Source organism: Mustela nivalis (genome assembly GCF_964662115.1).
Source record: "Mustela nivalis genome assembly, chromosome: 15".
NCBI classification, from domain to species: domain Eukaryota; kingdom Metazoa; phylum Chordata; class Mammalia; order Carnivora; family Mustelidae; genus Mustela; species Mustela nivalis.
In genome coordinates, this window is record NC_139034.1 from 20,017,330 (window position 1) to 20,030,705 (window position 13,376).

General features: G+C 31.2%; 1 protein-coding gene across 6 annotated transcripts in view; it reads left to right on the top strand.

Moving 5' to 3' along the window:
• Positions 1 to 13,376, top strand: part of NBEA (neurobeachin) — a 667,546-nt gene that overhangs the window by 164,111 nt on the left and 490,059 nt on the right. For all 6 annotated transcript variants that reach the window (XM_082700384.1, XM_082700385.1, XM_082700381.1 and 3 more), the window contains 4 exons: positions 6,001 to 6,080; positions 6,803 to 6,865; positions 6,961 to 7,058; positions 10,907 to 10,999. In XM_082700384.1, coding sequence (XP_082556510.1) covers positions 6,001 to 6,080; positions 6,803 to 6,865; positions 6,961 to 7,058; positions 10,907 to 10,999 — 334 coding nt within the window. The remainder of the gene's footprint in view (positions 1 to 6,000; positions 6,081 to 6,802; positions 6,866 to 6,960; positions 7,059 to 10,906; positions 11,000 to 13,376) is intronic.

Genomic DNA, 13,376 nt, shown 5'->3' on the forward strand with positions numbered 1-13,376 from the left:
ATAAGGGAAAATAACATTTCACTACTTTAATTTTCATTTATTAGGTTATGTTATGCCTTTTATTGATAGGACTTTAAAAATTGTGTGATTTGCAATCTGGTATATTATTCTGTCATTCATGACTTTTTGGTTGCTTTTAGTCTTGATAATGCCTAAAATTTACTGAATGTTCACCATGAGTTTGAATCTACACTAAATATCCTGTTTATTTTATGTAGTCATTTATATATAATGTAATTATATATGCATAGACATGTTTACCTCATACACATTGGACTATGTACTAAATTGTCAGTATCACTGTTATATCTTCAGTTTGGAAACTGAAAGCTGGTACAAAGTAACAGAACTAAAATTTGAACCATATCTATGTGATTCAACACCTTTTTAAAACACTGTACTCTAATAGTTTCTTTACCCCAAACAGATCATATATTCATACATATTCATTTCTGCTTCAGAAAATGAATTTCTGGGACACCTGGGTGGCTCAGTTGGTTAAGCGGCTGCCTTCGGCTCAGGTCATGATCCCAGCATCCTGGGATCGAGTCCCACATCGGGCTCCTTGCTCGGCAGGGAGCCTGCTTCTCCCTCTGCCTCTAGCCTGCCACTCTGTCTGCCTGTGCTTGCGCTCTGTATCTCTCTCTCTAACAAATAAATAAAAATCTTTAAAAAAAAAAGAAAAAGAAAATGAATTTCTAATTTATAGAAAGTTGCAAGAGTTATACAGAGAATTACCATATTCCCACCATGTTTTCCAGTATTTTATATTTTACCACGTAGACTTTCTCATTCTCCATTTTTATGTAATATAGTCATATATACATGCATATATTTTTTCTGAATCAGTTGAGAATAAATTATAGATGTGATACTGCATTACCTTAAATAGTTTACAGTTTGTGTTCTAAAAGGCATAGTCTTAGATAACCAAGGGCAACCATTAAAATGAGGTAATTAACATTAATACAATGCAATCATCTAATCCAAAGATCGCATTTAAATTTTACCAATTATTCCAATAATATCCTTAATCTTTTTTTTTCCCACTGAATCCTAGTCAAGGATTGTATATTGCATTAGTTGCCTTGTCACTTTAATATTCTTCAATATAGAATAGTTTTTTGTTAGTATTTCTTTGTCTTCCATGACTTTGATATTTTTGAAGAACACAGACAAATTACTTTTTAGAATGTCCCTTAATTTGGATTTGTTTGATATTTGCTCATGGTGATCCAGGTTTTTTATTTTTGGTTGGAGTCACTTAGAAGTCATACCAGTTCTGTCGCATCATATCATGTCAAGAGGCACATGACACCGAGTTGTCTTATTACTGGGGATATTGATTTTGCTCATTTGATTAGTGTGGTGTTTGCCAGGTTTCTTCATTATAAAATTAACTACTTTCTCTTTTGGAATAATAAGTATTTGGTAGAGAAATACATTGAGACTGTGTAAATATCCTGTTCTTCAACAAACCTTTGCCTCCTGGTTTTTGTTCATCAGTGACTCTTGCCATAATTGATCTTTATTATGATTGCTGCTAAATGGCAATATTTTCTAAGACATTTATTGTTTGAATTCTATAAGAAGGAACGTATTTTTTCCTCTTCCATTTATTTGTTCATTTTATATCAACACAAATTTTATGGAGTTGTTTTATTCTGTGTATTATATTGATAGTTGGCACGTTTTCTCAGCAAAGGGCCACACAGAAATATTTTAGGCTTGGGAAGTCATTGGGGCTTTGTTACAGGTAGTCAACTCTGCCAGTGTATAGCAAAAATAGACATAGACAGTATGTAAATGAATAGATATGGTTTGTTTTAGTGAAACTTGAGAAATGTTTAGGCTTAATGGATTTAGCCCAGCAACTATCCCGTGGATTTTATCATTATTTATTGGATTTAAGGTTGTCCCACATTTGGCTTGTAGGAGACCTTCACATGAGATTTTGGTTCTTTAAGACAGATGTTTATAATTATATAGTACTAGCTCTCTGCCGCAAGATGTTTTTGCTTCATTTTATATTTACCCAGTCCTGAGCCCTGGTTTGTTGTGGTAGATGTGGGTTTTGTAAACCAAGATTTAGGTGTTTGGTGGGCTTGTTGTACTTACTGCTCTTTGAGTGGCATTGCTTCTAGTGATTCTGCATGGATCTAGGAAATACAGGTTTATACATAGAAACCTTCCTTTCCAGTTTAAAAACACATGGTTCAGAGAAGCCTTAAGCTTATTATATTTATAGCTTTCTTCTTTCGATAGTGAAAAAAATCTGCCTTAGGTGATGTTTAATAATGTATTTATATATTTGCTTATTCTAGTTTATGAAGCAGTTTTTTGACATGTGCGCCATCACCTTCTCAGATTAGACATTGCCAGTCAGTCCTGACCATCCCCTCACCTCTAACTCTAGCTGATCCTTGTCACCTCTTTAGACCTGATTGTTTCTTCGCTGCTGACCACACTAGTAGCTCATTTTGTCTCCTCACTCTGACCCTGAAGTTCCTGCTAGACTTAGTTGCCTCTTCAGCCCTGCCAGCATCTGGTGTTTCCTTGTCCTCTGCTTTTTTTCTCCCATCCCTAGACCCTCAAGCCTGGCTGGCTCTGGCTTCTTCAAGGAGAGGGGAGGGAAGAAACCAAATACATATATTTTAAAGAAAAGTTCCAAGAACCTGGAAGAGAATTTCTTTTTCTTTATGGGTTATTCTTTTTTTTTTTTTTTTTTTTTAGGATTTTATTTATTTATTTGACAGACAGAGATCTCATGTAGGCAGAGAGGCAGGCAGAGAGACAGAGAAGCAGGCTCCCCCGTGAGCAGAGAGCCCAATGAGGGACTCGATCACAGAACCCTGGGATCATGACCTGAGCCAAAGCAGAGGCTTTAACCCACTGAGCCACCCAGGCGCCTCTGGGTTATTCTTTTTTTTTTTTTTTTAAAGATTTTATTTATTTATTTGACAGAGAGAGATCACAAGTAGGCAGAGAGGCAGGCAGAGAGAGAGGAGGAAGCAGGCTCCCTGCTGAGCAGAGAGCCCGATGCGGTACTCGATCCCAGGACCCTGAGATCATGACCCAAGCCGAAGGCAGTGGCTTAACCCACTGAGCCACCCAGGCGCCCTGGGTTATTCTTTTTTAATGAATCTTTTTATTTATTATTTTTAATGTATCTTTTTAATTTAACCTTTTAGTCTATCTGAAATTAACTTCGATATTTAGTGAAATGTGAGGATTTTACTTGAAACACAGCTTTCTACATAACAACTTTTTTCAATACCATTTTGAACTGAAATGCTTTCTTTTTCTTTTAAGGACACTGTAAAGATAATTTGTACACACTAGCTTTTCATAGTAATGTTTCATTTGCAGGCACTGACTTGAGAAGTAGGGTCTTTTGGCTTTAGCTCTTATTTAACACTTTTAAAATTATTATTCTGTCAGGTGCATTATAAAAAACTTTTTATATTAATACGGTACCATAGTAATACATGATCTTAGTTAACAAGTAGAATAATAAAAAGGTTTATAAATAAAAACTTACTTATCTCCCAAGGAGCCAGTATGACCAGTCTTACATTCATCTACCTCTTTTTCTCTGTTCATACAAACACCAACTTACACATGCCTACATGTAGATGCTTCAAATTATAGGTGTTTCAAAGTTCTATTTTGAATACATCATAAATGCAAATATGTAAATATGTAATAAACCTCATATGGGTCTCACCAAACTTGAAAGGATATTACCATAAACCTGTATTTACCTATCTTTGGTCATTATCTTCCTCCCATTCCCAGCCATAGATAACACTATGCTCAATTTTGTTTCATGTTTTCTTTTATGTTTATTATGCCTTTCCTTACTTGAATGCTTATTACTTTTTAGTGTGCTTTACTACTTTGCTATTTATATGTGTATTCCTAAGCAATTGACTGTTTAGCCTTCTGTACTTTACATAAATAGTATCATTTGTGATTTATGTCACTTTTATATTTGTAAAATATCTGTTTATTCTATTTTATAAAATAAGGATTCATATTATGTATATAAATAAGACTCATACATATGTGTGTATTCTTCTGCAATATCCTCTTTACATTGTACCATGTCTGAAAATAGTAATTATAGCTAACATTTACTGAATACTTATAATTAAAATGGATCAGGCACCATTCTAATTCCTTTAACATGTATTGCTTTGTTTAGTTCTTATAAAATACCCTGTGACATAAGCACTATTATTACTCTCATCCTTACAATTAAAAAAAATGCTCACTAAGATAATATAAAACTTGTTCAATTTCATTAAATGAAAGTAAGAAAATTATTACTAAGATAATGGCTGTCTCTAATGGGATGGTATGGAGCTGAAGCATGTGATCAAGGTATGGCTCAGAGCTGAGGACTGGTGTAGGGTGAGGACTTTAGTATGCTGGAACAAGCTGGTGCATAGCCAATTATTAAATATTTAGGGATTTTACAACCTGGGTGTTAAAACCATTGCTAGCCTGAGCTTGAATTCAGTCATAGTGGGAATATTTATATAACAAAAATCACAAGTCTGCAGTTATTTAATCTGATTCAAGTCAGGACCTCACCCCTTCACTCGTGTATTTCCTTTATCTGCACACCAATCGTTAATGGATTTCTTTGCAAGGTTACTGTGAGTGTTCAGTATCTTGACCTAATACACGTGTTCATTTTATACCAATTCATTAAGTTGTACATTTACATCTTCTGTATTCATTTCACAATGAAAAACAGGTTTGTTTGTGTTTTTGAGATGAATATCATGAGCAGATAGGGAGGGGCAGAGAGAGAGAAAGGGAGAGACAATCTTAAGTAGGCTCTCTGCTCAGTGCAGAGCTGGATGTGGGACTTGATCTCATAACCCTGAGATAATAACCTGAACCAAAATCAAAAGTCAGACACTTAACCAACTGAGCTATCCAGGCTCCCCCACAAAAAAAAATTATTTTTAAAAAATTAATACCGAGTGTTGGTAAGGAAGGAAACAGTATTTTGTACACTGTTGGCAGCAGTGGAGCAAAAAATGTTGAGGGCGGTCTGGGAAATGAGAAAGAGATTTCTTTCTCAAGAATAAATGGAATGGATGGTTTGAGTAATAACTTGTATGTAAATATTTGTTGAGTGAATAAAAGATGTTATAAATTATACATATGGGGATTTTTATTTTAAAACTTATGAAGAAGCTATATAAATCCTTATTGCTTCAAGAAAGGCTTGATATTTAAGGGCTTTCGTGGTTCTAGCTAAATAGTTAAAGATATAATTTAATTATTATATACTTTGTAAGTTACATATATCATTGAATAATCTCATTTATTGGTAAGTAAACATTTTCAATTAATTACTTTGAAATTTAGATGTTATGATGGAATTGATAGATACACTAACTGTTGATATTCATTTTCATTTATTGACTCAGCATTTTTTGAGTGTCCATTATGATATGTATTTGGTATATACAGGTAACATGGGGGGAAAAAGCTGCAAAGCAAATAATTACAATAAAGTGTCACTTTTTCTGTGCTTTGTTATATACTGTGTGGTGTGAAATTGGAGACCGTCTTTAAATGAAGAAAGGTTTAATTGAAGATGAAAGAAATGTTGAGAAAACTTGGATTTGGGGGAAAAGGGAACCTATTAAATTAATAAAAGTAGAAAAATTTATGTAAACACTTGATTATACATTATGAATGGATGGTAATATATTATAATTTTTTAAGAAATAATTCTTTCCCCCAAATCTGACATTTGGTGAATAATTTGAAATTGCCAAAATCTGAAAATTAACATTTGGACCCTTTGATATAACTGAAGTGATATAGTATTAATACTAACAAATATTATAATCCTAATAAATGCAATTTGAAAAGAATTCCATAGTATTCTAACATAATTGCATTAAACTTATTTAATATCATGACGTTACCCCTCCCTTTTTTCTTTTCTTTATGTTTTCTGTTTTATTCTAGATGGTCCCCGGCCATCACAAAAAGAAATTATATCACTACGGGCATTTATGCTACTTTTCCTGAAACAGCTCATACTAAAGGTAAAATAATTTTACATAATTTAGAATTGTAGTATATTAAATAAAGAGGAATTTTTGGCATTGTTTAAAATCAATATTGTTAAATTCGCAGTGGTTACTTTAAATTTATGAGTAGCTTTCAAAATCCCAAAGTAAATCTTAGTGTTAACTTTTGTTAAACTTCACTTTTTGCTGATCTTCTTTGAGATCATCCATTCTAAGGGATATAAGAAATGGACAAAGAACATATGCATAAGAAAAGAGCATATAGTTTTTATTCTAGAACATGAACTGTGTGTCAGTTTGAGAAGACTTACATTATGTATTTTATCACAGTAGGATTTTTAAAAGATTAAGATAAAGAAAAATGGAAAATAAAAGTAAAATATACATCAGTTGGTCCTATAATGTTTTGCATTATTTTAATAAAAGAATAAATGGTTAGAAAATAATAATAATAGTACAGTTAGGTGAGGAAAATATACGAACTTTTGATAGTGATGGTCAGGCAAATATTAGCAACTTTAAAAGTCTAGGTACAGTTTTCCAAATATTTACTTAATTATGTGAAAAAAGATAGTTTATGAATTATGGCATATTTAAAGATTTAATGAAAACATCACTACTTGCAAGTTGTTCTTATTTTCTTTTAAAAATTTTCTTTTAATTTTTCTGATCATTTGATGTCTATCTTTATAGTATTAATTTTAGATTTAAATAATATACATATTTTTTAAAATTAGGATCGAGGGGTCAAGGAAGATGAACTTCAGAGTATATTAAATTACCTTCTTACCATGCATGAGGTAGGACATGGTCTGAGTCTTCTATTTTAATTATTTTATGTAAAGTACTAGAATAAAATATTAACTAAAGAATATTGTTGATCCTTATTATGCAGGATGAAAATATTCATGATGTGTTACAGTTACTAGTGGCTTTAATGTCAGAACACCCAGCCTCAATGATACCAGCATTTGATCAAAGAAATGGAATAAGGTATGATTATAATAATGGTATTACTAGCAAACTTTAATTGAGTACAGTTGTGCTTTCTAGAATATCTCCTTCTCTAGGAACTTTTGAATAAATATGGCAAAATCTCACTAAGAAAGGAATAAATGGAGAAAACTAGTATTAATCTTCTAATACTCAAACTGATGAAGTATTTAAAGAATGGGTCTTGGTCTCAAGAAGAGTAATTAATTTATTGATGCTATAGTAAAGATTTCAAGTAGTGTGAAGAACAATTTTCTTTTTTTTTTCAGGAAGACAAGAGATCATGGTATATTTCAGCAAAAGAGAGCACAAGAAAATTATATGAATTTAGGCTGAAGAACTAGATAGTGGCCAAATTTGGAAGATACATAATAGAAAGAAGTTAAGATTTTATTTTGCTGGTGATGAAATAAAGTATTTTGAATGGGGTACCAATTTGCTCTGATTTCCATTTTGTTAGATTTATAGTCAGCAATGTGGAAAATGAACTAGAGAGGGATAAAATTGATATAGCAAAATCAGTAGATTATTTTATTCATCACTATTAGGGATGATGAGTTGGGAAGTGGCAATGTAATTGGAACTAGAGTACAAAACCAAGAGAGTTTGAAGTTTAGTTATAATGATTTTAATTAATTACTGATTAGTATTCTTACAAACGTTGGCCTATAACGTAGCCCTTTAGGGGTTCTCCTTTTTAATTTTTCTGAAGTCTAAATTATTAGAACAAAGAGGAAATCTAAGTTAGACATGTGAAACTCAGTGAACTTCTCTAGGTTGTAGAAGAATTTGAAAAAAATACACCTGCCAAGGCATTTTAGTAGTGCTTCTTTTAGTTGGCCATTTATATCAACAAATGACAGTTTTCTAGATTTTTAAGGACGCCTTTCCAAGTCAGAGAAGCAATCACATCATTTCTATTGGCTGTCCTGTTTGAGTTATCACCGTGACCTTTGAGTTTACAAGCCATGCAGTTACTACTTTATTTGAAGAAGAGGATTACACATCTAATTATTAAGAACTATAAACATTTTCTTACTATGAGTTGAACTATATGAATTTGCTGATATTTAGCTGTTTACTAAATAATAACAGTTTCATATGGTTCAACCTGATCATATAATAAAGTTATTCTTCTTAAATTATATTTAGACTGAACAATTAGTATCTTTGACCTTAGATGCTAGTATGTCTTTTGTTTATTATATTGACTGATAAGTGAATCAATTAAAAATGTCCTTATCCTTGTGAATGATACCAACCTTAGATTGGTTAGTATGAAATACAGATAAAATTCTGTGTTATTTTGACACAGTGAAAATATGATCTTACAAAGGAAAATTATATTTGGTTAGATTTTTAGGGGACTGAAATAGTAATTAATATGTGTAGTATGAGTAGAATGATTAGACACAATGAATACCAAAGCCTGGTTGCTCATGACTGACACCTGTTAAACATGTCCTCTTGTTACCATTGTGTTCAAAACAGTGACAAAGATGCACATTTCAAAAAAATGTGAAGAATGTAGGCTTTGACTAGAGATATTGAAAAAATAGGCTTTTTAAATGGAACACTTACAGGTCTGCATCTTAGGTACTCAAGGATAACAGTTATATGTATGTATAGCTATTGTATGTATAACTTTATATATAAAATTTATATATTTTATAAAAATACTTAATATTTATATTATATTTTTAAAATATAAAATATTTTATATTTTATATATAAAATTACCCAGAATTTTCTGGGGAAAAATTCTGATTAATTATTTACTAATACTTATATACTATATACTAATAATTACTATATATATAGTAATTATTATATATTTTATTATATTATATAGTATATAATATATACTAATAATTACTGAGCACAAAGAATGAACTTAATTCTGGTGATATTTTAAGCGGCCTTAAGAAAGACCATGTAATAGTACAACCTTAAACTCAGCAGCTAAAAATATGATATATTTATATCTGAAAATCTTTGAAGAAAAGAATATGTAAGTACTTGTCTCAAGTAATTTAGATCATTTGCTGGCTTAATATAGTAAGCTCAAACTGATGAATTAGGATTCACCTAACTATCTTATTATATTTCAGGTGAACATTCATGAACTGATTTGTCAGTAAATTTCCCATTCACACTATATTGTAATCCTGTGTTCATATCTTGTTTTGTTAATGAACGACTGTCTAGTTGTAAAGAAAATCCTATGTAATGTTCTTGAGTAAGGACCCCGGATGTTTTCATGTTTCAGTTGTTAATCATAATTTCTGTTACTCCTGGGTAGATTTTAAACCTTTCTTATCCCTACAGTTTAAAGTTATTTCTAGAAAACAGGAATTCTGTTGGAGTTTCTGATTCCATATCTGAGTATAGTCATGTTTTTAGACTGTGAGCTTTTACTTTGGTTTTCCAGATTATTTTTACTGTTGAATGTTCTTTCTCATGATTTCCTGAATAGTCCTTTATCTTATATGCATAACTTTTCTAGTCTTATGCTTGTTTTTTTTTTTTTTTTTCATTACTGATCTTGGTTCATAAAAGTTCTGAAAATAGATTTCAATGTAAATACATATTTAGGAACTTGAGGCTTTTAGAAAAAATTCATCTTCTAAAAGAAATAGTAACTCTAATGTTTACCTCAATCCGTTCTTCAGTAGAGTAACACACAAATAAGAAACAGTATCAACAATATATTATCTTCTTTTATAATAGTATAAGCCACTGTTAAAACAGATGTGACTAGCTTTAAGTAATGTGTTCTCTTTTCTTAATGTTACTGAAACGATATAAAAATTATACTGTATCTTCTAATACCAACTTTCTGTTTAGCCTAGATGACTCCATCTTAAAAACATAAAACGACACTTTGTTTTTTAAATAGAATTTAATACAATAAAGCACATCCTAATTTTATCATTACCACCACCAAGTTCAAAGAACTTTCTTAAATTCTAGAATTAGTTGCAAAACAATTAGTTATTATTGTCCCCTACTACCTTATGGAAAAAATGTTTACTTTTATGTTTTGGAAAAAGTTTAAAATTTTTAAATATTTATGAAAATTATAGTGCATATAGCCTTGTTCTTATGTCATGTTCAAAATGACTGTATTTGTTAAATTAGGCTATATGTTAGTAGAGACTTCTTTGCTCAAAGTACCAGAAGACTTCTCAAGCTAATTTAAGTAAAAACAGAATGATGTGTTTGTTATAGAAATCTCATTAGGGTAAGAATAAGGAATTGGAAAGGTATAAGGAAACAACTTTACTTTCTCTGCTACTTCCTATATAGTTGCTTTATTCTTCATTTTGTGTACAGACTCATGTCTGCAAACAAAACAAGGCTGCTTATAGTTTCTGTTTTAAATAATTTTCTAATTCAGGAGCCCAAAAAGTACTAGATATTGTTTCTCAGATCTTGCTCCAAGTGCTCAGAAAAGAGAAATAATTGGGCAAGTATCTATCCATGGTCCAATTAGCAATGAGCAAGAAAAAAAGGTCATCAAGTAGAAATGTCAGGGGCAGTTCTAATAGAAGGGGAGATATAGCCTAACTAAGCATGTATCTTACTTAAGATAGATTTTTTTTTCATTGTGCTAGAAGGCAATACTTAGGAGCAATGAATCACTTTGAACTTTTGAGTATTTATTTGCAGGCCAAATTTTAAAAAAAAGTAGTAAAATTTGTTAGTTTTTAAATTTTTCTGAAGAATTTAAAATCCTGAGAGGAACTTTAGATTTTTTATATTTATAGTTCATTGTAAAGTACTTAGTGCTTATATTTTTAATATTTGTAATTGCTTAAAAAGTCATTTATTTTTGTATTTTTTAGAGTAATCTACAAATTATTGGCTTCTAAAAGTGAAAGTATTTGGGTTCAAGCTCTGAAGGTTCTGGGATACTTTCTGAAGCATTTAGGTCACAAGTAAGTTGATGTTTTTCAAAATAATGAATTGTGGAAATACCCATTGAAATTGTATTTTTATAGTTTCATATATAATGGAACATGAAAATTGACTTTAATAATCTTACAGCAGAAAATAATAACTTCCTATTGATTGGGGGGGAGACAAACCATAAGTGACTCTTAAAGTTTTAAAACTGTTTTATGAAAGAATGTTTATTAATAATAGGTTATAGAAAAATTTATAATTTAAGTAATATAGTTTCTTTTTATTTGTTTGCTGGAAAATACTGTTCATTTAAAGGATGTAAGAAAATATTTCATCAACTAAATCAAAAACACTTTTGGTTATGATTTTGATCAAAACTTTCCTAACAGGAAATACCATGTATATGAGAGTTGCTCTTTTGCTTACATGCTAAGTCATATTTTATTATTTGTACTTTTTTGTAGCATTGAGGCTTATTATGTTTTAGATTTAAAGATCTAGAATATTTCTTTTTTCCCCAAAGCCCCGAATTTAGATACTTTCAAATGTCACTTTCTGATATAAGGAATGTTTTTCATATTATGTTATCCAGTACAAAATTATTCTTTTTAAAATTCATTTTCTATACAAATGAACCCAAGAAAGTATCATTTAATTATCGCTAGATGGGGTTCCTCTCAAAACCTCACTGTTGCCATTTCTTTTTGGTGCTTAGATTTACGAAGAGTTTATTGATAACACTGAAGAAAACTACACAAGATCTAGATAGACATCTGTAACATGCTAAATAGTTTGAAAGAGTAGATATGCTTTTTATTTTGGTTCCAAATAAATAGTCAAGTAAGGGAGAATAGACATACTACAAATATAGGAAATACCTCCCTTGTAGGAAAAAAATTATGCATATATGAGGATCTGTAAATGTACTGGTTGTTTGATTACTGAGTGAGAAGCACATGTACTTTCAAAATTAAGAGAGAGGGATTACTCATGTCACTTTGGTTAAGTAAAAGAAATTGACTTGGAGAAATTAAATAAAGGATTCTAGTCCCAGATGCAAAAACTATTAAGAAAGTACATTTAAAAATATAGCAGTGTGGAAAAGATAAGCCTAACTAACCTGCAGATAAAAACATTCACTGGAAAAATACTGTTACAGAGTACATAATAATTGCAATTAGAAATTTTACTGTAAGTTTAAAATGTAAGGAATGAATTGCTTCTGAGGAAGGATTACTACTAAGCAGATGGTATAACACAGAAGCATTGGATCATGGAGTAACAAAACTTTGGAGGGAAGTTTCTATTTTTGTTGAAGAAAAAAAAATTTATACAAATAAAAATGAAATCAGAGGACGCCTAAAGGAAGATAAATTGTGTGGTTGGCAGAGTGAGATACACAGAAGATAGAAATGAAAACAAAACGATTAAATATGTATGGTTGGAAATATAAGAGTTCAGAAGGATCAAGAGAAAATGATTGATATTGAAGGCACAGAAATTCCAATAATGGTATAAATTGAGTTTCCAAATAAAAGCAGAACAATGGGACTAAACAAATACTTAAAGCTATAATTTTGCAACGTCCTAATAAAAGATTTTGCCATCCATATTAAAAACGTCATGTTGTGTACCAGAGAGAATTTTCCTAGAATGGTCAGTTCAAAATTAAACTATTGTGTTTAAATGTAAGTCAAGAATCTTTTATTCAGCAGTGTGGAAATAAGAGGAAAATTTGAGTTGGGCATTGGACTTTTCTATAACATTTTTCAATAAAGGAAACATAGAGCAACACCCATAGGATATTGAAGTGAAGAAAATGGGAGCCAAAGTATCATTTTAGTAAAAGGAATGCTGCCAAACAGGGGCACCTGGGTGGCTCAGTGAGTTAAAGCCTCTGCCTTCGGCTCAGGTCATGATCCCAGGGTCTTGGGATCAAGCCCAGCACCAGGCTCTCTGCTCAGCAGGGAGCCTGCTTCCACCTCTCTCTCTATTTGCCTGCCTCTCTACCTACTGATACCTGCCTGTCAAATAAATAAATAAAATCTTTAAAAAAAATAATGCTGCCAAATAATCTTTAACCATACAAGGAATTATTTTTCTGAATAATTATTGAGAAAATTTCTGGGGACAAAGTTCAGCCAATCAGGATGACTGGGAAGACTGTAGCTAAGTACTACTGGTGAACACTGAATGAATTTAACAGTAAAACTAAGCCTGAAACAAACATTTGAATTAGAGTGACAGACCAGAATTTACTTTTATATATCTTAGTAATGTAGAAATGCTACAGTTACAATGAAGTGGGAAAGGACTAAGGAAAGACAGAAAGTAGAGTAAATCCAAAGAGTCAGAGATTATCCATAAGAAGTTGACAAATGATGTATTAGAAACACAGGCTTACTGACT